The sequence below is a fragment of the Orcinus orca genome, chromosome 11 (assembly GCF_937001465.1).
Source record: "Orcinus orca chromosome 11, mOrcOrc1.1, whole genome shotgun sequence".
Classification (NCBI taxonomy): Eukaryota; Metazoa; Chordata; class Mammalia; order Artiodactyla; family Delphinidae; genus Orcinus; species Orcinus orca.
The window spans coordinates 72,599,892-72,624,096 of NC_064569.1; the positions used below are offsets into that span (position 1 = coordinate 72,599,892).

Here is a 24,205-nt window from a genome sequence, read left to right on the forward strand (position 1 = left end):
AGACTCTGCCGCTCTGCTCAAAAACCTCCCCTGGCTTCCCATCTCAGTCAGCCTAAGAGCCAAAGTTCTTGCCAAGGCTTATAGGCAAGCCCCCCATTGCATCTCTCAGCCTATATCCTACCACTCTCCCACTGGTTCACTCCACTCCAGCTACACTTGCTGTTCCTCAAAGTTGCCAAGCACCAGCTACTGGAACCTCTCGCTGGAAGGCTCTTCCAGACAACCAAGAAGTTGGCTGTTTCAGTTCCTTCAGGTCTCTGCTCAAATGTCACCTCATTTGAGAGGGTTCCCTGACCACACTATGTAACAGCATCATTTGTTACCACCTCATATAGGTCTGTCTCTCCCACCCACTACAACTTAAACTCCCGCACAGGAAGGACCTTGCTTGGTTTTCCCAAGTCTAGAACCGTATGAATTTCCCATGACAGGTACCAAATATCTGTTGAGTGAATGAATAAATGGTAAGCAGGAGATGTAGATAAAGGGCAGGAAAGCAGTTATCAGTCAGACATTTTGGGGACCAGGAAAGGGGAGACAGACACTAGCGTAGTGTTCTTAAGCAGTTGAGTCCTGGACTCAGGAAATGTGGTGTGGCTTCACCGTCACAATTCACTCTCTCCACCACCACACTTCAGTCGTTGAGACCTACTTCCCATCCCAAGTCTGTAACAATGAGAAAGTGAAAGATTTTAGATACTACAGACTACCCTTCCTGGAGGATTTGAAGCCAACTGAAAGAGCAGGCTAATGGTTAAAAGATTTAGAATCCTAGATAAATCAAAAACAGCCTAAATTTAAATTTCTAACCTCGGATAACAGGTGTCCCTGAGTTCACGTTTTAAATATTTTTGCATTTGTCTCAAGCTACTCACTAAGGTATGCCTCAGACTAAATACTTATGATTTCAAAAGCGGCCTTACAAGAGCCTAAAAATATTATTACCTTAAATATTATAAAATATTAATAATTATAAATAATATTTATTAATATTATTAATAAAATAAATATTAATTAAATAATTATAATAAAAATTATAAAATATTACCTTAAAGATTATAAAAATCAGCAAGCATCTTATTTTTACAGACGGGGAGGCTGGCTATTCACAAACCATAAACATTAACATAAAGTGGTATTAAAACAGTAGTGAAATAATGGCTGTAATTTTCTTATTTAAAAAATTATTAAAGTATAATGTGCAATAGGGTTACTCCCTTAGGCTAAATATTAAAACATTAAGAATTTTCACCAAGGGAAATACAGCTGGAGGACCAAATAATTCTTCAAGAAATATAAAACACCCTATTCTTTAGTTTCACAAATTTCAAGCAAAATGTTATTATCTCTTTAGTGTGATAAATTTTCATTACAAATTATTTAGGAAATAAAGCGATGACTTTTTAGACTAATACTATGAAACTTTTTCCTGCTCATTTGGTATCTTCTGAACCCGACAGGTTTGTCAAATGAATAACTCTGGCTATTAACATTAATACATACTCGTTCAAAATGCATCAACCTTATAAAAATTCCTTCCTTTTTGTAAGGAGCACTCCATGCATATACATATAACTCCTTTCACATACAAAGTCTAACTATGTGTCTAACAAGAAATTGTAACAGTAGGTTTTCAGATAGCCTAACTTTACAATTATGATTAGAAAAGAGTTATTGCCATTTGAATTTTTAAGAAATGTTTGGAAAAAATTTAAGAAACTGTTTTCTGTTCAAAATCAGTTTTGTTATATCCACTTACAGTTTTTGAATTATGCAATTTTTGAACATTATAAATATAGATCTAGCACAAGAAAAATAGGAAAATATTTACTTTTTAAAGTACAGTGATTTAATTTAATGTATAAAGCCAACAGAATTGTTACTTCTGTCGGATGGTATTTTACATTTTGATAAAAAGATATATTCTTAATCATATATGTCAAGAAAAAGGGACCATAAGTTGTTGAACACTTACAATTTGTCATTTAATTTAAAAGGCGCTACTGATATTGCCATAAATTTTTTTTGGTGATGTGGCCTAAGTATCCTTGGCGTCAATAAAATTTAATTTTCTCAAGTAAAAAAAAACACTATGAAACTTTGAATAAACATACCTATTTTAAAAGTATTGAATAACGAAAACTTCTAACCAAAATATGCTATTAAAAACACCGTTCTGGGATTTCCCTGGAGGTCCAGTGGTTAAGACTCCGCACATCCACCGCAGGGGACACGGGTTCGATCCCTGGTCAGGGAACTAAGATCTCACATGCTGTGGGGCACGGCCAAAAAAAAAACAAAACAAAAAAAAACAACTTAGTTTATCTTTCACTCTTCAGCTAGAGGAGGTCTGATTATAAGGAAAGCATGGATTATACATCTTAATCGGTGATTCTTTGCCTCAGTCTCTTCATAACCCAGGAAGGTTATGAAGAATCTTTAAGATCATCTCTGACGCATTTGATGTCAGAAAAGAACAACAAAGGAACACTTAAAATTTAAGCTTTTTAGGCACTGGGCCCTGACTCAGGTTAACAAGATGCTAGTACTGCAGTAAAAACCAATAGCTACCAGCTTGGGGTTCTTGAGAAGGTCAGCCTTGATGTAAATTCCAGCTCACCATGCGACCAAGAGCAAGTTACTTAAACTCTCTAAGCTTCAGTCTCTGCCTATGTAAAATGGCAGCAGCAGTACAGAGGGTTGTTAGCAATATTTACATGATCCACATAGAGTGCTCAGCATGTATCAGGTACTCCATAGATATTAACTTATGATATGACAAGATTCCTTTTAATAGGTAAGGAGAGAGTGTCTGTATTTAATTATCTAAAACGTAATTCGGAAGTTATGTGGTCCTTGTAACTCTGATTTAATTAAGAGAATTCTTAGGGAACTTACCGCATTGAACACCCCACCCAGATTTGGGTAGTACTGATTTGGAAACTAGTTTTCCTAGGACACAGTGCTGGTTAAGAAAGTTGTGCAAAGACTGATACCGTATAAACACATATTCATATATCTTCCTTTAATTTCCTACTTTGGAACCATTAATATTATCATGTTCAATAATGACACTGAATTCAGAGAATAGAGATTAAACATGCCTACATTTAGTATATTCGTCTGCAAGCTGAAGTATTTTTCTAACAAACAGGGAAAATGTTAAAGAAGTAGTTAAGACAGAAAGTACAAAAATAAGCTACCGAGAGTTTAAGAGACAAAATCATCTATCTATTGAAAGGAAGTTACATTATAAGGATAAAGATCATGTCCTTTTTGACATGTACTGATAAGAGAAGTACAGGAATACAACCATGACTCCCATTACAGCATCAAACATTCTTTATGGTATTTTTATAATGCTTATTCTAAAATAAAGACAAGTTTTCAAGGATCTTTCAAAGATTGTTTTTAGCTCAGTGGTATAATTATGCTATTAAAAGGTTTTTTTGGTCTACAAATGAGTGCAACACTAATTTAAAAAGATACAGGTTGATATGGGGTTTGGACGTCAGAGTCTTAAGAGTGGAGTACGTTAAAAGAACAAAGGCAGCTGTAACATGACAGGAGCTCTCTAAAGACACAGGGAAGAAAAAATGTCAATAAGCAGAAACTTACAGAAACTTCCCTTTCTTATTCAGTTAATTTTACAAAGGGACTTAATTCAAAATTCAATCCTAATACATAATACATATATACAATCGAACTTGACAGTAGAAAACAACTCTCATGTCATAAATATGGTACTTGTATATACTCATTAACTGAATAATTTTTACTGATGGAAAAATATGGTATTAATAATCATTTAAAGTTTTCTCAGTATTTCAACAAAGTTGCTAACTTATGTTAATAATTTATTATAAAAACCAGCTGAGGGCAATTTGATTAATTTTGTTACCCTAACGTTCAGATAATTGCTATTGACAACTTTGCATTAGTTAATGAAAAAATAAGGTCTTACATTTAATGTGAAAAACTAATCTTTTTTAAAACCCAAACATTATTCTCCCCTGGACTGCAAAAATTATCTCTTGTGCTACAAAGATTGAAGACAGTGGGTAGGAGAGTAGGGACAATACACCCACTTTCATTCTAGGGGCAAGATCATGCATATTAGAACACAGCCATAACATTTCAAGTACATTACAGAATTTTCATCAATTAGGTCTTTAAAATTTCAAGTAGAAAAAATGAATTCCCAAATATGATGTTCAAATCAATTTAAATATTCAAAAAGTTCAGTCCCCATTCAGAAACAGATAAACAGTATATTTATTAAATGAGTTAAGACAAATAAACTTTACAAATAGACAAATAATAAAAGGCTCAGTGGCTAAAATAGATGGTAAGCATCATTGAAAGAAATCAACACCATCACGGTATCTCAGTTGGCTTACACGTGTAAAAAGAAATTTTCAAAGAGCAATTTCACAGAAATGAAGCCAGTTTTTTTTTTTTTTGCTTATAAACAAATCACCATTTCTTGGTTCAAAACTGACATCTGTTATGAAAATTACCATATCACATATTTATAAGATGACAAGGAGTAACTCATCTTCAAAGTGCAAGTAAGTCTATTTACAACCACAAAAAAGGCAATGATGAGGAGAAAAAGATTTTTAAAAAATATACAAAGATTAAAAACATTTGGGATGCAAAATTAAACAATTTTTTAGTTAGAGGTTAAAAGAGAAAACGTGATTGAATTACAGATGCTGATTTCAGCTATACATACTACATAATGGGATCCAAGATCTTTAACAGCTTGTTTGCATTTTTTTCCACTTACATAATGCTCTGGAAATTTCTGGTAGAAATTACAGTGTCTCAAAGAGAGAAATACACACTAAGCATGTCTTGCTACTACTTCATGGATGTCAATAAGACCCGTTTATGGATTAGAGTTGGTGTAAAAAGCCATTGCCTTGAGTTGAAAAATGAATACTGTAAAAGCTCAATACAAATCCTCCAAAGCACATGCATTTCTAAATCTTTTGGTAATTACATTCATATTTAAGCATAACCAAAATAAAAAAGAAAACTGAAAACATTTCCCTTTTCTCTATTCCCTATGCCTTGTAGGCTCTCCAGTTGATAGGGTAAATTTTTAGAGCTGAAAGGGTTCTTCAAGATAGTCTAGTCCACCACTCTCATTTAGGGTAAATGATTTCCCCAAGGTCATGCAGCACGTTAATGGCAAAATCAAGACTAGAAACCAGGTCCTGACTCCTAGCCTCGTATGCTTTCCAGCATATCATGCTACCTCTTTTTACAGTATGATTTGCTATAAATACCTGATGAATAATGTACAGTTACAAATGCTGACAGAGCCAATGTTCTTCTAAGTCTTGCAGAGGCTAACTGCAAAGGACTGATGGAGAGAAAAAGATTCTCCCCCACCCACCAAAAATATCAAGCACCATCAACTAAATGTTTCTTTGCTGGGTCAGCACTCTCAGATGTTGTAGTAGTCCTCGTAAACTTTATGTCAGCCTGAGGATTGTATATCTGATGCAATCTGGGCCCTAACACAATGCCAGTTCCTAAAAGGTAAAGACAAGAGGCAAAAAGGGGGAGAAGGTAGACAAAAGAAAAAAAGACTTAAAGACTCCAACTGGCTTACAGATGGGCATTCCAGCATATGGTTAATTATTACATCTAAATATGTATATTTTTAGGACCTTTCCCACCTTTTCACATAATCTCATTTTACCTAATTTGTTATTTGGCCACTTAAGAATGAAAACAAATGTATCAAAGACAATGGTGGTCATTATTTTTTTTTAACTGTGAGACTATTTTAGGCAAACTAAACTCTATGAGGAACATGTCAAACTGCAATGATTTCCTTAATTTGGTTCTGTTAGACCTGCCACCAAGGAATTAAAGGGGGTACTTCATGGGGCTGTTACCATCTTGAAATTTATTCCAATTGTGGTTAAAGAGAACAGACCGATGCACCATATATGTAGAATTGAGTAAAGAAGCTGAAATTTCTTTTTAAAAAAACATCGCTGTGTATTTATTTAATAAAAGGGCATATTTATTTATGTTTACAAACAAGTTTCAAAAACAAAAGGAAAACATGTATGCTTATACTTATTAACCTTTTTCAAAATGCCAACAGCCCTCATGCTGTATGAAGGTTTCTAAGGATTTATTAGAAAAATCAATACAGTTCACTCACAGCTCACCAAGACATCACTGAACTAACATGTTTAGACAAAAACAAAAAGGACTAAAGTTCTCTTGTAGTTTGATAGTTTGATTTAATTTGATTTGCCTGAAATAACAAAAGCATTTCAAGCATCTTTCATTATGTAGTTGATGTCCTGCATTAAACAATCTACTAAATTCTGAACAAAGGTTATTAGCAAGTTTTCAAAAATTTTAAAAATTAAACAGTTGTTTCAAAACCATTAAGTAGTAAATGTATTTAAGAAACTAATTAGGACAGATGCCATAACTTCATTAGAACACCACTGCTCATGTTTTTTTGTTTTGTTTTGTTTGTTTTTTGTTTTTTTAAACAAAGCATTAGTGTTATCTATTTGGCTATTAGTATTAGCAATTTATCTACAATATTTAACAAGGTAAATTGTAGGCAAAAATTTAGTACAGTTTCAATAGAAACACCCCCCCCCCTTTTTTCCTGAAAATACAGCAGTATTTGAAGGACTAATTTTTCTCTGCATCAGTTATAAGGAAGCTTCCCATCTATGAACAGGAACAAAAAAAGTATCTACAAACCTTGTAAACAGATCTGTATCATTTATAAACATAAATAATCCAAATTATTAACAGCCAACAGCAGAAATTAAAGCATCAATTCAATGATCCAGGGCTCTTTGCTTGCTTGCCCAGCTTTACTCCTCCCTCTCTCCCATCAAGGATTGAGATAAACTAAAGCTTTGCTAATACACTGTTCAGGACCATTCTTAGGTTCTACTGATGATCCACAGGTCAACTTAAGCTGAGTTACTGTTTCTGTCAGTTCATTTCTCCCACCCCCCAAAAAGCACCCTCAGTCTGGCAGAAAGCTTTGCTTTTTTTTTTTTTAAAAAAATAAATCTACATTCGTACAAGTGTGTCTTCTGTTGAAGTCCAAAGACAAGAATACTATCTTGTCCGTCACAATATGTGAAAAGACCCAGTTTCAATTTGTTTCTTTACAATGCAGCTAGTGTGTTAACATTCAGCTTACAATCAGAGTGATGTTTCCAAACTATGTAGTGGGCTTCCTGGGGATGAAGAGGTAGCAGACTTGTTCATTTCTATTGTAAGGTAAATCCCGCTGTCAACAGCATTGTTATTTTTGTTAGGAGAGGGTGGAGGACTGGAGTTACGTTTTGTAGGAGCATCATCTTCAGCATCAGTGTCATCAATAAGGGGGATATGAGGCTCTGAATCTTCTATCCTAAACTCAGGATGTGTCATAAAGTTGTGAATTGAACTTCTTGATTCCGGTTTTTCTAACCCTTCATATAAAGAACTACGAAATGCATTCACCACTCGAATCTGTAAACATCAGAAAACACAGAAAGATTATCAGTACGTCATTAGCTTAATTTAAAAATGGTTCATTTATGAGTTTGAATCCACAAACAGCTAGGTATGAGTGAATCATATTTGCATGTAATGCAGTGGAACTTGCAATACACTGTAAAAAAAAATGAATATTTTAGTAGGACACTACAGACCAACAAAACCACATACTCTAAGAATTAAGAGGTGTAGAATTCAAAGTAATACTAAGAAAATCTCATTGTCACTGGCTAAGAATTTAATAGCCATTTTATAGGATTTTTTTCCCTAAAAAAACAAAATCAAACAAAACAAACATAAAATTAACCATACACAGCTTTAGCTAATTTTTTAAATGAAAAAAATTATAATTTTTGAAAACAATTCAAGTAAGTTAAACAAAGTCAAGCACAGAGGGTTACTATTAATCATGCTAGGAATTAGGGTGTCACCGACTATGAAAAAGCCAAGCAAATATAAGCTGAATGTCACAATGAACTCACATCTACCCCACTATGCCCTTAATTAAAAAATAAAAAGACAAAACCCAAATAAATATCTATAAAATGCCATTAAACAGCTATAAATATTTGAGTATATGCCATTTGTCAGTCAAGTGTTAGTGTTTTTCTCTATAATAATAAAACAAATAAATTTACATACTAAACTTCATTGGAAAGAACAGATTTTAAACAAAACAAAAAGCCCTCTGGGATCCTTCTGTGAAAAATTTCCCCAGGAGAAGACACAAAGTCTTCTAGCGTTTTCACCCTTAAATATATAGCTCAACAATTCACCTTCCTTCTCAGAAGTCTGCTGTATGGATGAAGAGAGGTTAACAAATAATTGACTCAAATACATTCCTGCACATACTGACGTTAGGTCTCATTAACCCAGTGTTGTAAATAGTTTAAAAAAAAAAAAAAGACAAAATCCAAATAGCTGAGCATCTAGTATACATCAATTCAAATAGTGTTTGCCTTTGCTTTCTAATGAATCCTGTTTAGCAATGAAGACATCATTTACTCATAGTTAACAGAAGTAACTGATACTGATATTCCAAAAAAAAGATCACTAAAGTCATCTTATAAGTCACTAAATTCACCTCATAAGACAATGGCATTGAAAAAATTAATTTCTTCACAGGGATATTTGAATTTATTTTTTTGAAAATGTAGCAGTTTATGCCTACTTTTTACTGTATATATTTAAGGCATACAAGACTATTTGATATACATCTACACTATGAAATAATCATTACAATCAAGTTAATTAACATATCCACTACCTCACACAGTTATCATTTGTGTGTGTTGAGAACACTTGGGATTGTACCCTCCTAGCAAATTTCAAGTATACAATACAGTATAGTATTGTTACCTGTAGTCACCATGCTATACGTTAGATCTCCAGAACTTATTCATCTTGTATAACTGAAATGTTGTACCCTTTGACCAACATCTCCCAATTCCCCCTCCCTCTAGCCCCTGGTAACCACCATTCTACTCTGCTTGTATGAGTCTGACTATTCCAGATCCCCACTTCTAAGAATTTGTCCAAAGGAACTGAAATCAAGATCTTGGAGCGATTCCTGAACTCCTATGTTCACTGCTGTCAGTGGCCAGTAGGCATAGAGAATACAAACTGGAGGACCAGCCAGCAAGTCTGGTTAGTGATGAGAGCTGCTCAAGATGACTCTCAAGTTGTTGCTTATTTGACTTGGTTGCTGGTATTGCTAATGGAGCTAGAGAAGCAGTTGAGATGTTTTGTTTTGACCAGTCTGGGTAGAAGGGAGTAGTGAAGAATCAAGGGGAAAATAAAAATCAATTTTTGAAACATGTTAAATTTGGGGAGCTGCAGAACATCCAAGTGAAAATATCCAGAGCTCAGAAGAAAGGTATGGGTTTAAGTTAGAGATTTGGGAGTCGGCAAAGCTCTAGGAGGGGCAGTGTAAAGAGTTATAAGCAGGTGAGTGCAGTGAGTATATTTGTATAAACAATTACACTCACACCTGTGGCAGGCGAAATTAGATTCCTTTTTACCAAAGCTTTCCAATTTTGCTAAGATTTTTTTTCCTATCTAACAAAATGTATTAAGTTACCCTAGAACATCGAAGCTTGAAAGGATATTCGAGATAGGTTATTTCAACCACTTTACAAATAATGAAACTGAGCAACTAAGGACAGGTGGCTGCCTTGCTGGGTCACTACAAATTAGTGCCAGAATGTCTTAGAACCAAGCTTTCTGTACTCCCAACTCCAGGTTCTTTCAAGTCAATAAAAGAAGAGAACATATGGACATCAGCTTTATAAGTAACTTCAGTAGAATAAGATACTTCCTAAGATTTAGGTTAGCACATTACAAGGACAGCTTAGAAATGCTGCAAAGCAATACAATTTTCAATAAACAGTTCTCACATTAGGCACACACAATAACATCTAGATTAACTAGGGGCCACTGAGCCAGATTTGCTTTACTTTCTACTCATAAATAAGAAAGCACTCTCGATCTAAGGCGTGACACTGACCTAGTTTATACTTGCCCTCATCTGTTACCTTCTATAGGTAAAATTCTCACAGTACTATAGTAATTCTGAGTAATTAAAAAGTGCCAACTGTGTGCATTATACTGTAGGTAGACAGAAAACTATTTTAATACCACAAAGAAATCAGTTTAAGCAGAAAATGATTACCCATCTTTGACAATCCAACCCTTATTGTTTACCTAGTCTTTTAACTCAATTCTTTTAATAGCTATTAAGACCTACTATGCACAAAACTATAGCTCCTAAAATTATAAGAATTAAGAAAAATTCAACAATCCCTATGTCAAGAAAATTTTTTAAACAGTAAATTATTGAGGAAAAAAATCAGAGGCATGAATGAGGCACATATGGCAAACAAAAAATTGAAATGATTATTATGATCATAAAGTAATTTTAGGAAACTGAATATGTAAGCATTACATTAAACTTTAAGTAACAAATCAAATTAAGATCATGTACCCTGCTAAACCACCCATTTTCTTAAATATAATCCTAACTTTTGATAGTAGAAAATATTACTGCCCAAAACACTGTATGTAAGGAGATGGCTTTAAACTATGAGGCTACTTAATCAGTAGCTGATATATCCTACCTTCTACAACAGACTGCCCATTTCTGAAATTTGTATTCATCACTACCTTTATTATGTGCACCATAAAGAATTTCAATGGTAAAGTAAAAGATACTGTGCAACAGGGAATAAAATTCGAGGTTGCTTTTCAAAGCTGTGTACTTGCATATCAAATTTTCTCAAAGTGAGACTCACCTGTGTAATATATAATGTTAATTACCTGGAATGGGGTTGGAAAACATTTTCTGTAAAGGGCCAAATAGCAAGTATTTTAGGTTTAGTGAGCCATACGGTCCCTGATGCAGCTACTCAACTCTGCCTTTGTAGTGTAAAACTACCAGACAGTAATTAAATGAATGAGCATGGCTATGTTCCAATTAAAAACAGGCAACAGGCCAGATATGGCCCATAGGCTATGGTTTGCCAATCATTTATCTGGAAGTCCAAATTTTCTCTCAATTTCTCCTTTCCAGGAAGGCGTAACTATTGATTTAGCAAAAGAATTTACTAACCGTGAAGACTGATATTAGAAGGATACACTTTATAAAGAAAAACTATAGAAAGTTTCCTCTTCAGATTTTTAGAAGATCTGACTAATAAGTGAGGAAAAAAAGATGCCCTCTCCAGAGATGTTACAAGCCTAGTATATGACAAAGTTGAAATGGATTATAATTTCTTCATTTAGCACAGTAAAGACTCCAGATGAGTCTTTGAGGATAGTGGGGGAGGGGGAGGGACAAATTAGGAGTTTGGGATTAACATATACACACAGCTATATATAAAACAGAAAACCATGAGGACCTACTGTATACCACAGGGAACCCTATTCAATATCTTATACTAACCTATAATGGAAAAGAATCTGAAAAAGAATACATATATGTATAACTGAATCACTTTGCTGTACACTTGAAGTTAACACAACATTGTAAATTAACTATACTTCAGTAAAAAAAAAAAGCTTAAAAAAAAAAAGAGTCAAAGAAGTCTGACAAACACAGATATTTCTAAGATTATTTTATATTAGGACAGGAAACCAGTGAGGAATTTAACCTTTCACTAAATGTATTAACACCATTACCCTCACTACATGTGCCCAGCAACTCACAGGTTTCATATATAGTTGTGCATCAGAAAAGAGCACAGAGCACATCACCTGAAGCAGGTGTGGGTGGCTATGTCTTCAGAGTTTGTGCTTGATTTGATATTTAATATAAAGCCTGGAATACAATTATACAGAGAAATACAATAAATATGATACACCTAAGGTCATGTGATACCACTCCAAGTGAAAGAAGTCAATTACTTAAAATTTTCTGAAGTAAAAATAAACAGAATATATACCACCTAGGAGATAAACTTGTCAAAAAAAGTTTAGCATAAAGCTAATCAAGAGAAAACAACCAAATCCAGAAGGCAGGACACTTTATAAGACAATTTGCCTAGATTTTTTAAAAAAGTCAATGTTACGAAAATTAAAGGTAGAGAAAATGGATCCAGGTTAAAGGAAACTGAAGAGTCATAAACACATGTTATTCAATGTCTTTCCTTCGATCCTGGATCAAAAAAGCTATAAAGGACATTTTGGGGGCAACTGGAGAAATCTGAATATGGACTGTATATTAGATAAAATGGTATCAAAGACAGATTTCTTGGATGTGATTATACAGTATGATTATATAGGAGAGCACATAGTGAAGTATTTAGAGATGGCATTTATGATATCTGCTACCTACTTTCAAATGGCTCAAAAAAAGTATATATTAATATTATATAAAGTAGACATCATAAAATATTAGGAAGTGGTAAATCCAGGTGAAGATTATTCATATATTAATCTTTCAACTTGTCTGTCAGTTTGAAATTTTTCAAATTTAAAGTTTTGAGGGGAGGGATTAAGTCTCAGTTTGGCTCCTTCTTGTGGGATATAAACAGATGTTTACTTTCCATTCTAGCCCCATCAACTCCTTACTTTCCATTACTCCTTTAGTATCAAACTACATCAGTTGAGGTCTGCTTTCCCCAGTCGACAAATTCTGTCAGGTCAGCTTGGGAATCATTTCCTTTCGGTAATTTTTCCTGACTTCTCAGGGTGGGTTAAGGACCCTGTTATAATATTCTCTGTTTCATCACCATGTAGAAATCCCCAACTCCTTGTTTGCTTCCCTTACTAGATGACAAGATCTGGAGGTTCTAGCAGCCTTGGCATATAGTAGGCCTTCCACTGTTCATGAAATACAGCTAAATGAACACTAATAGTAGGAGATGAAGGGATGAGTGGTAATATGTCCTCGAAAACCAGGAATAATGTGAAATCCATAGGAGGGAGGCAAGCAACTGACATCAGCCATCCCAGGAGTAAGGCCAGGCAATTTGCATACACCATTTCATTCAGGTAGGTAGTACCACAGTAATTTCTAAAAGGAAGATTCCTATCTGTCCACATATGTAAATTTAACATCCTGTCTAAATGTTACAGGGTCAGTTTGTCTTTACAGCACTTGTCTGCTCTTTGCTCTACATCATGCTGCCTCTGCTTATTAGCCATGGACAAGTTATTTAAACTCCAAGTCAGTTTTCACACCTATAAAATGGGGATAGTTCCTGTTCTGCCTGTTTTGCAACACTGTCAAAAATAACAAATGAAAATTACTTAAGCAAAGAGTGAACAGATAGGCTGTGCGTAAACAGCATTGTTTTCTCCCCTCAATTCATCCTCTCCCCAGCTTCCCAAGGTTCCTCTAGTCCTTAATTGGCTAAAGACCAAATGGAAAAGATAGGTTTCTGGCCAAATCAGGTATCTTAGCTGACTTCAAGGGTAGGCATGAGGAATGGGTGGGTTTGTATCTTTAATGCCTCTAATATATGAAGAATCCACCATGGACTCAAGACACTAATTCAGAGTAAGAACGATATAGGTTATAAGACTTCTGGAGAGTTTACTAAAAGTCATTTACTAAAAACCTGAAAGAAAATCTGTCATTCTAGTCAATTAATGAAAATTATGACTTATAATAATTAATCAGTATAAATCACATGATCATCTTTCAACAGATGCAGAAAAGCACTTGATAAAATTCAACATCCATTTATGATAAAAGCTCTTAACAAAACAGGTACAGAGGGAACATACCTCAACATAATGAAGGGACAAACCCAGAGCTAACATCATACTTAACAGCGAAAAGCTGAAAGCTTTTCCTCTAAGGTCAGGAACAAGACAAGGATGTTCACTCTTGGCACTTTTACTCAACATAGTACTGGAAGTCTTAACTAGAGCAATTAGGCAAGAAAAAGAAACAAAAGGCATCCAAATTGGAAAGGAAGACATAAACCTGTCACTGTCTGCAGATATTATATATAGAAAACCCTAAACACTCCATCAAAAAACTGTCAGAACTAATAAACGAATTCAGTAAAGTTGCAAGATACAAAATCAATATGCAAAAATCTGTTATATTTCTTTACACTAATAACCTATTTGAAAGGGAAATTAAGAAAACGATCCCAGACTTCCCTGGTGGCACAGTGGTTAAGAATCCGCCTGCCAGTGCAGGGGACACAGGTTCAAGCCCTGGGCTGGGAAGATCCCACATGCTGAGGAACAACTAAGCCCGTGTGCCACAACTACTGAGCCTGCGCTCTAGAGCCCACGAGCCACAACTACTGAGCCCACGTGCCACAACAACTGAAGCCTGCACGCCTAGAGGTCAAGCTCCGCAACGAGAAGCCACCGCAATGAGAAGCCAGTGCACCGCAAGGAAAAGTAGCCCCCGCTCACTGCAACTAGAGAAAAGCCCATGCGCAGCAACGAAGACCCAGTGCAGCCAAAAATAAATAAATTAAAAAAAAAAGAAAACAATCTCATTTACAACTGTATCAAAAAAATAATAAAATATCTAAGAATAAATTTAACCAAGGAGGTGAAAGACCTGTATATCAAAAACTACAAGACATTAATGAAAGAAACTAAAGATGACACAAATAAATGAAAAGACACTCCATGTTCACAGATTGGAAGAAGTCATATTGTTAAAATGCCCACATTACCCAAAGCAACACAGATTCAATGAAATCCCTATCAAAATTCCAATGGCATTTTTCACAGAAATAGAACAAACAATCCTAAAATTTGTATGGAACCACAAAAGACCCAAATAGTCAAGGCAATCTTGAGAAACAGAAACAAAGCTGGAGGCTCCCTGATTTCAACTATATTACAAAGATATAGTAATTAAAACTGTATGGTACTGGTATGAGTTTGCATAAAAATGGACATATAGATCAACGGAACAGAACAGAGACCCTAGAAATAAACCCATGAACATATGGTCAATTAATTGACAATAAAGGAGTCAAGAATATACAATGGGGAAAGACAGTCTCTTCAATAGATGGTGTTAGGAAAATTGGACAGCCACGTGCAGCCACGTGCAAAAGAATGAAACCGTACCACTATTATCTCACACCACACAAAAATGAACTCAGAATTGATTATAAAGACTTTAACGTTAGACCTGAAACCATAAAACTCCTAGAAAAACAACATAGATGGTAAGTAAGCTCCTTGACATAGGATGATGATTTTTTGAATCTGACACCAAAAGCAAGAAAAGCAAAATTAAACAAGTGAGATTACATCAAACTAAAAAGCTTCTACACATTAGAGAAAACTATGAACAAAATGAAAAGGCAACCTACAGAATGGAAGAAAACATTAGCAAATCATATATCTGATATAGGGCCAATATCCAAAATATACAAAAAACCTGTACAACTCGATAGCAAGAAAACCAAACAATCCAATTAAAATACGGTCAAAAGATCCAAACAGACATTTTTCTAAAAACTATCTACAAATGGCCAATAGGTATATGAGAAGATGCTCAATATCACTAATCATCAGGGAAATGCAAATCAAAACCCACAAGGAGGTGACAGAATGAAACAGAAACAACCTAAGTGTCCACTGATGAATGGATACATATGGTGTACACACACACACACATACAAACACACACAGAGGAACATTATTTAACCATAAAAAAGGAAATCTTGATATTTGTGAAAACACAGATGAACCCTGAAGGCATTATTATCCTGAGTGAAATAAGTCAGACAGAGAAAGACAAATACCGTATGATCTCTCTTATATGTGGAATCTAAAAAAAAGTGAAACCCAAACCAAGCACATAGATACAAAAAACAAATTGGTTGCTGTAAGAGGTGGGAGGTGGGCAGTGGTGTGAGAAATGAGTAAACTTAAAAAAAACACAAAACTGAAAAAAAAATTAAAAGAAATGCACTTTCCCTACTTCTTTGGAAAACTTAATAGAACATTTTCTTATCTAGGAAGCAATTCTAAATTAAATTGATTATATAAATGAAAAAACCCACATACATACCAAAGAACTTTGAAGCTTATACAGGGATGCACTCTCAAAACAAAACAAAATAAATTAAAAATTCACAGCAAGGCCACAAAGTCCAAGCTAAGAAGGCAAACACCTGGCTATATGCTCAGAACTTTTCTTCAGGGTACTAACTTACTTTACAAACTGAACAAGATACAAGTCAGAATGCTTAAGTTCATTTTTAGCTTTAAGAATGCAATTTCTTGGTTCTGTTAGATCAGTTTCAAATCACATGCTTTTGGCAATCATGCAGTAGGGAACATGTTTAAAGGCATATACTCAAAAATTTATAGTCGTTTCACAAATTCTAAGCTACAATTTTATTCCCCATATTAACTATCAGAGTTAGCATAGAGACAAGCTCACAGATTTCATGTCTGATCTTTGGTTGCAATTGTTCCACCTGTTATCTAACCCTCTAAGAAATAAAACAATCACAACGACAACACTTTGAGGTCTCAATCCACTTTACGAAAAGAAAGCTTTATGAAAAGCCTGAACAATGAATTTAAACATTAAGGAGAAAATGAGAAACGTTAGGTGTGTGAAGTAGGAAATGTTAATTTCATGCACTTAGGAACACACACTCACACCCCACAGTAGTAGAAGCAGTAGAAGAGGAAAACACTACATGTGTAGGGGTAGAAATATTTGTTACATCATGATGCTGGCTGGCGATGGAGGGTTGCCGCCTTAGAGCCCCCTGAATGGAACTTCCACTCTGGAAAGCATTCACTACATCCATCTGCAAGGAATCAGAGATTGTGACAGCTTGCTCAGCAAGAGAGAGAGAGAACAAGAGAAAGGACCATTCCATCTATCAACATATAAAAAGTAAAGAAAAAGGCACTTTTTACAGAGCAGATAAATAGGCAAGAGTAGCATTTGGAGATGAAGTGGGGGAAAAAAGCTAGGAAAAAAGGAGCTTGGGGCATATAGACACATTCTTTCATGGTCAGTTAAAACTTTCACCCATTCCAGGCACCAGTACTATTTTTCAAAAGAATAAGTTTTGTGGGTTGGGGAGGCTGGAAAGGAAGCAAAGGAGCACATTCAAACCTCCTCCCCAGGCCCGAAAGCCCTGGGGTCCCTTTCCCATCGTCTCTCCTACCTCTCCACCAGACCCATACCTGCGTTTGGATTCTGTTCAGACCTCTAAACCACAAGATCTGGCCACGCCGTAACTCCCGCTCAGCGTGATCAATCTCTTCCACGTCCTCTGCTAACTCCTCCTCAGGTATTTCTTCCTTTTGTGTTCCATGACCAGCTTCTTTTAGGAATTTTAAACGGCTAGTTGGAATTGTTGAAATAAGCTACAACACAGGGGAAAGAACTCAGAAACAAATCATATCAAACTACAATTAAACCGATCAACTTTAATACAAAAAAGGTATGGAAAGTTGCAAGGATAGCCAACTATCTTTACCAATGAAGCAATGAGATCCTGTCCATCAGAGGCTTTCTTTCTCAGAACAAAAAATATCCTTCTCTTAGCTACACAAAAGATTTAAGTTTGAAGGCTAAAAAGTTTTCCTGAATGGAAATAACCTGATTACATTTTCATATTTTATTTAGGACATTCAAGACAGTAAATTATACAACCATGCTTTGATATATACGTATTTCCTTAAACTCACATTAATGATATTTATTTCAAAAAAAATGAAAATAGGTGATCTTATATGATGCAAAAGAAGTTTACATTTCATTAGTGCTTTAAGAATTCAATGAGAAAAAACATACCAAAATTCAGAAAATCTTCCAGGCTGAGCTGAAAATAGCTTTTGTTTATTGAATGTATTTATTTTCATAAAGTACAACTATTTAAAATCGGATTAATACTGATTGAGAATGACACGAAACAAGAATAGATGCCCGAGAAGACAATAAAAAATACCAAAATACCAACGTGTATTAACTTATAGGTGTTCACAGCCATTCCTTAAGGAAGCTGGGAGAAACAGCATGCAGTCAGAATCAGAACTGCTCAGAGAACTTCTAGTCCAACCAACTCATTTTAGAGATGAAACAGGTACAGAGACACTGGAAGTGACTTGTTCATGGAGTGACTAAGACCCTAGCTTTCCTGACCAACAAAATCAGTGCTTTCTACCATCGCACACTTAAAATCAATAGACGACGTCAACCAAGGACAGTAACTGATGCCTGTTAGGCGTGTACACTGTACTGAATTTCCTCTTCCTGAAATTAGCCAGATTTGGGGGGAGGTTGTAGGGTTCGGTTTTGCCTGTGAGGAAACATTATGAAGTAACTAGAACGGTAATAATAATTTTAAAAAAAACTGTGGGCCCAGTATGGATCCTGCTTAAAAGAAGATCTCAATGAAAGAGGCTTTATAATGAGTAAGAAGAGAAAGCTCAGAACCTAGAAACACAATTAAGAAAAAGGTGAGATAAAAGGCACATAAAGACTGAGTTAAGGTTAAGTACAATCTGAATATTCAGTCTGACTGACTTGCAAAATGACAGTAAATTAGCTCACACCAGTTACACACCATAACATAGGCTGGTTTTCATTTATGAAAATGTTGGTACAGATTTTCTATCAGTTTTATAGTGATGGTAATGGATTTAAAATGAACAGCACACACACCGTTACCACTTATCTTTAAAAAAATAATGACATATATCTGTAAGTCAGCTATCCATAGTGAAGATTAAGGATATCTAATTTTTCAGGCATTGTATTTTATACATACACTGTTGAAGCCATTTGATCCAAATAATCTAAAATGTCATTTCGTGGCCTATTTTTCCAGATACCAGTATTTTTATAGAAACATTCTTCACATCAACTGAAACTCAAGATTTTTCCAATGCTACATTTTTATTAAATTACATAACAAAATGATAAAAAGTCTAAAGTATATAATATTTTTATTAAAATATTAAATCTGAAAATGCAAAAGTAGGTCATAGAGCAAAAGATACAGATATTAGCATTCTAACCAGTTATAAATGCATCAACTTAGTAACAGTTGTAAAACTTGTTCTAAAAAACAGAATGAAAACTACTTAGAATCAAGTTATAGAACTGATTAAAGAATATACACACTAGAAATTTTTTTTTAAAAATCACTGTAGGTTTGAACAAAAAATGATGAGATTTTTTTACCTGGCCCCAGAGTAACGTTCCCATTCCTAGGAATATTGACCATAGCCACTGTTCTATTGAAAGTTCTGAACAACTGAAAGGTTTTCCACCAAACTGCACAATTATTATCTAGAGGAATAATCAAGAATAAATTTATTTAGTGAAGTTGTTGACTTATACTCTGGTCCATGCTCCTTATCTCATTGTGGACTTGTAATGAACAGACCAGTAGCTGGTCCACAGACCACACTTTGAGTAGCACGAAGGCATTGAAGAATGATACCCTACATCAACTGTTTTGGGTATATCAACCTAGGCGAGGAACTAAGTTTTACCAGACTTGCTTGATAGACAGGCAGTTACATTTTTGCAATCCCCATATATTAAAAACAGATAAAATAAACCTAACTTTAATAGTAAGTAAAAACTAAAATTTTAGCGTGTCATGAACAATGATTTTTTTATAAAATACTTCCAGAAACTACACAACAAGTAAGCAACACTTCCCCTAAAGTTTATAGAAGCTGAAAGCTAAAACAGAAACAGTCTGCACAGAAATAATTAAGTCTAGGGTTTTGGTTTTGGTATCCACAGTACACAAGGTATAGACTGAATAAACTTCAAAATTCTTAGATCTTCATTTTGAAACTAGCATCATCCTTAAAAGCTCACCTTTTAAGTTTAAATCTTACTGTGTTTACTGACCTCCTGGTGTGATCATGCACCGTTCACTTACCTGCTTTGATTCCAGATTCTGCTATTAACAACCATTTACACAGAGGAGTACCAGAGAATCCAAGATGATATAAAAACATAGGTACAGTATATAATTATATAAAATTTACCATACGTAAAGTGATGCTTAGTTTTGCCCTTAGAATGACCTTTATAAAAATGGGAAAATTCGGTCCTTTCTATTTCATCTCAACCCCACTTCTCACACCCATTCTCCCACTCCTCTTCTACCTTGTTTTGACAATATTACAAAATGGAAAACTGGCACATACCAAGTCTGGATGAGACCATTCAGAATCACATGGATTTTAAAATATGCATCTCAAAACCTTTTATTTTTTAATAATGAACTCAACGGTACAAATACAACTACTATTAGTTGCTAGAAGCAATTAAGGGATCACTCTAGCTGGACTAAAAAGTGGTTGACTATAAGACTGGCCTTGAATAATATAAAAATTACAACAGTTTTCATAATAACAATGTAGAATAATCAGAATCACAGTGAGTGTGAAGTATCACAGCCACAGAACCAGTAGTGCAATTAAAGTAGTATTAGTTTAATGTACTCATTCACATGTAGAATTTCAGGATGGGGCAAATTTTCACTCGAGTTCTTTTGATGTCATCAAGGCAATACACAGAAGGCCCACACATTGCAGTCAAGTAATTTCTGGAACAAGCCACCTGTTCACCTAAGATCTCCACATAATAATCATATTTGAAACTATCTTTTACAATTACCCACCTGTACCACAAATGTGCCTAAAACAATTGTGCAGAAGATGGCATTATTAAAGATTCCTTCAAACACATTTCTTTCACCATGAATTTTCCGAGCATTTATTTCGTTGAAAAGTTGCATCAGTACAAAGGTATTAAAAACAATAGTATAATGTTCCGATGGAGGAGCATGCAAAGGAGCATTTCTTCCACTATCAATATCGAAAAACTTTTCTCCTGAAAGAATGAGAAATTACCATTTTGTAATTATCATACAAAATAATTTAACATTTCAAGGAAGTATGCAATAAAACCTAGTCAGACCTTTCTTGGCTCTCACAAACGGCAGCACAGAAAGAGCTGGAAGGGACCTGGGATTCTATAGTACAACCCTCTTTTATTTTATACAGGAGGAAACGGAAGCCCCCAAAACTATGGTGACATGTTCAGGATCACATATCTAAGTTAGTGGTAAAGCCAAGGACAAGAAATTAGGACTCTTTTTACTCCCCCTACTGCCCCAATCTATCACACTGCCTCTCAAAATGTACTAAGGATCCACTGATAAACAGAAGAAATTAAAGATAAATGGGGAGTCAGAAAGAAAATAACTTCTGTTCTTGAAAAATTTGTAACATTAAAACCATCTGGGATATTAGCTTGGAACAGAAACAACTGAAACTTTATCAGGCATTAAATTCTTACCAGCAAACAAGAGTGTAAAGACTACTACAAGCTGATAGAATGCATGACCCAAAATATTCTTCATCATTGTGCGTGAGATGAGAGGCTTATTTCTACCATAAGGTTTCCGAAGCAGGAGAGACTCAGTGGGGGGTTCAGTTGCCAGAGCCAGGGAAGCGAGAGTATCCATTATGAGATTTACCCACAGCATCTGCACAGCCTTAAGCGGTGAATCCTAGAAAGGACAGGTTTCTTAATAGACATTTACAACTATTCAAGGACTCCGCAATTCTCAGGAAGCCGTTTCTATTTAAAAACTTAACAGAACGGGATAACATTTTTATATTAATTAACCTGAAGTACTAAGCTTCAACTTATTTAAATATTTAAGTACTTTAAAAAGGCAGGTTATACATATCTTTGCTCTAAAATAAACAAGTTTTAATGGATAAATTGTCAACCTACTTGAGTAATACAGGCGCCCGTGAAAGCAACAATCACTGCTACTACATTAACAGTAAGCTGGAACTGAAGGAATTTTGAGATGCTATCATAGACATTTCGGCCCCACATAACTGCTTTAACAATGCTTGTAAAGTTGTCGTCTGTGAGAATAATATCAGATGCTTCTTTAGCTACGTCAGTTCCAGCGATACCCTATTAAAGAAAATTTCTGTGAATTAGACTGAATGTTTAAAATATAACCTTTAAATATTTGAAAGGACAGTATATATTTTATAAACAAAAATTTACCATTATACTTAATAATTACTGACTTAAATTTACCGTAAAAGGGGGTAATATAGTTAGTCTAAGATATTGTACTCTCTCTCAGAAAGACATTCTATCTCAGCAGAAATCGAACATAATGAACGAGGCACTGACAGTAATGTTCAAATTGAGTTTAAAAAAACAAAAAGAGGAATGGACACAGGCACTACCCAAGTTCCTTCCAAAAGTCACACTAAAAGATTTTTTTTAATTAAAAAATAAAAACTCACAAAGTCAAAAAGTTAGTGGGAAAAGAGACATTACAAAAACATCTTAAGAGGCTGGAAAGCAGATAACCAAGTAGGAAGAAACTCAGCAGACCCCAGAAAGCTGAATCCTAAATCAACAGGAGGAGAGCAGAGTAGCAGCCTTTCTGCACTACAGGACTCTCCTATGTGAGGCTCAGGACTCGGCAGCACCAGGCAGCACTGGAGGTAGGGGTGAAGGCGTGAATAAGAACAGGAGGATTCTTAAAGTCTACCGAAGACGCTGAAGCAGTATACTTAGAGGGCCCAAACTAAGAATAACAACGTCCCTCAACAGTGGAATGGGATGGATTAATAAGTTGTGGATTGATAAAAACGAGTGAACTACAGCTATGTACAATAACACAGATGAATCGCACATGAAAAATGATAAATAAAGGAAGATGGACTCAGAATAATACATGATATATGATTCTTATGTACAAAGTTCAAAAACAGACAAAAGGAATCTTCAGAATACTGGTTACCTCTGCAGAGAGAGACGGCAGTAATTAGAAGGGAGTGTGGTTGAGGCATCTGGGGGCATAGGCCATATTCTATTTCTTGCCTTGCATAGAACAGGTCTGTTTACTTGTGATAATCCATTCACTGTTTACTTATGACATAGACACTTTTCTGTACGTGTGTTATATTTTAATAACAAAATTAAAAGAAAAGGCATCTAGAGCCTCAGAGTCCCTTCCCACATCCATGCAACCAGGAAGTTTGACACCCTCTAACCTGGCAGAAGACTGCCTGCTAATTTACTAGAGAGGGTATAACAGAGAACGTTTAGACTGAACGATACCAAGTGCTGCTGAGTATAGGAGGTGCTATATTGAAAAAAAGGGGTTAAGAGTAACTCTGTTTAATGAATGTAGAGACCACTACCCTTCTTTTTTCTACTTGTTTCCCAGAATACCAGTATTCAGGATTGCCCTCTAGGTAGCACATCTGAAAATTCTTTCCCGAAAATCTGATCATCATAGGAGAAGAGACCTAAAAATACTGAAAATTCAAGGTACCCTAAGGAAGTGAAATGGCCAAGCCAGATCACTTTACTGGGAAGCTTCTGGTCGATAAATCCCACTTAGAGGCCTAAGACTTTCCAGCTTTTCAGCTTTCTACTGGTAAAATATGCAGAGACAACGAAGAATCACTTTGACATCTGAAGAAAGCACTAACCTGAAAGACAGAGACTAAACCAAAAGGCATATGGAGACACAAACACTACACAGAGATAAAAGCTGATTTTTATTAAAAAAATCAAATCCTTAGGCAAAAGGTCAGCAATGAAACAAGAACAAGAACTCAGAGATCCAAAAACAACTCTTGGAAATTAAATATATGATCACAGAGATGAAAAAACAACAGAAGTTGAGGAAATACTCAACTGCAAGATGACAAAGGTACGGTAGACAGGAAAAAAGAGACAAGATAATAAGGTAAGTCCAAGAGGTTCAAAAATCAGAGGGGACTATTCCACAAAGAAGAGACACTGGAGAAGACATAAGATGAGTATAAGAAAATGTCACAAAATTGAAGAAAATCAGTTTTCATAGTAAAAAGTTGCCCTAAGACAAACCATCACATTTCAGAGGACTGAGAACAAAGGAAAGACTTATATACCTCCAAAAAGTGTGTGTGGGGGTGGGGTGGGGGAGAAGGAGGTTCAAAATTCAAAATGGTATGTAATAACAATGGAGGTACAAATTCAAAATTCTGAGTGAAAATTATTGTCAACCTAGATTTTTATACCAAGTCAGACTAAGTATCAAGGAGGATTCTTTGAGGAGAGAATAGAGATTTCAGTCATAAAAGTTATGAAAAAGTTTAACTCTCATGAAGCCTTTTTCTCAGGGATCTACTGGAGGAG

At 35.1% G+C, this 24,205-nt stretch overlaps 1 protein-coding gene across 10 annotated transcripts in view; it reads right to left on the bottom strand.

Moving 5' to 3' along the window:
• Window positions 1–4,257: 4,257 nt before the first annotated feature.
• Window positions 4,258–24,205, bottom strand: part of ATP2B1 (ATPase plasma membrane Ca2+ transporting 1) — a 130,358-nt gene continuing 110,410 nt past the window's right edge. For 3 of the 10 annotated variants that reach the window (XM_012538816.3, XM_033415480.2, XM_049694854.1), the window contains exons 16-21: window positions 21,779–21,970; window positions 21,335–21,548; window positions 20,655–20,866; window positions 19,193–19,300; window positions 17,188–17,370; window positions 4,258–7,521 (exon numbers count right to left, since the gene is read on the bottom strand). In XM_012538816.3, the coding sequence (XP_012394270.1) occupies window positions 7,210–7,521; window positions 17,188–17,370; window positions 19,193–19,300; window positions 20,655–20,866; window positions 21,335–21,548; window positions 21,779–21,970 (1,221 nt within the window). In that variant the 3' untranslated portion in view covers window positions 4,258–7,209. Of the gene's footprint in view, window positions 7,522–16,650; window positions 16,803–17,187; window positions 17,371–19,192; window positions 19,301–20,654; window positions 20,867–21,334; window positions 21,549–21,778; window positions 21,971–24,205 lie in introns of all 10 variants that reach the window. The other 7 variants (XM_033415484.2, XM_033415483.2, XM_033415479.2 and 4 more) reach the window with 5 other exon arrangements.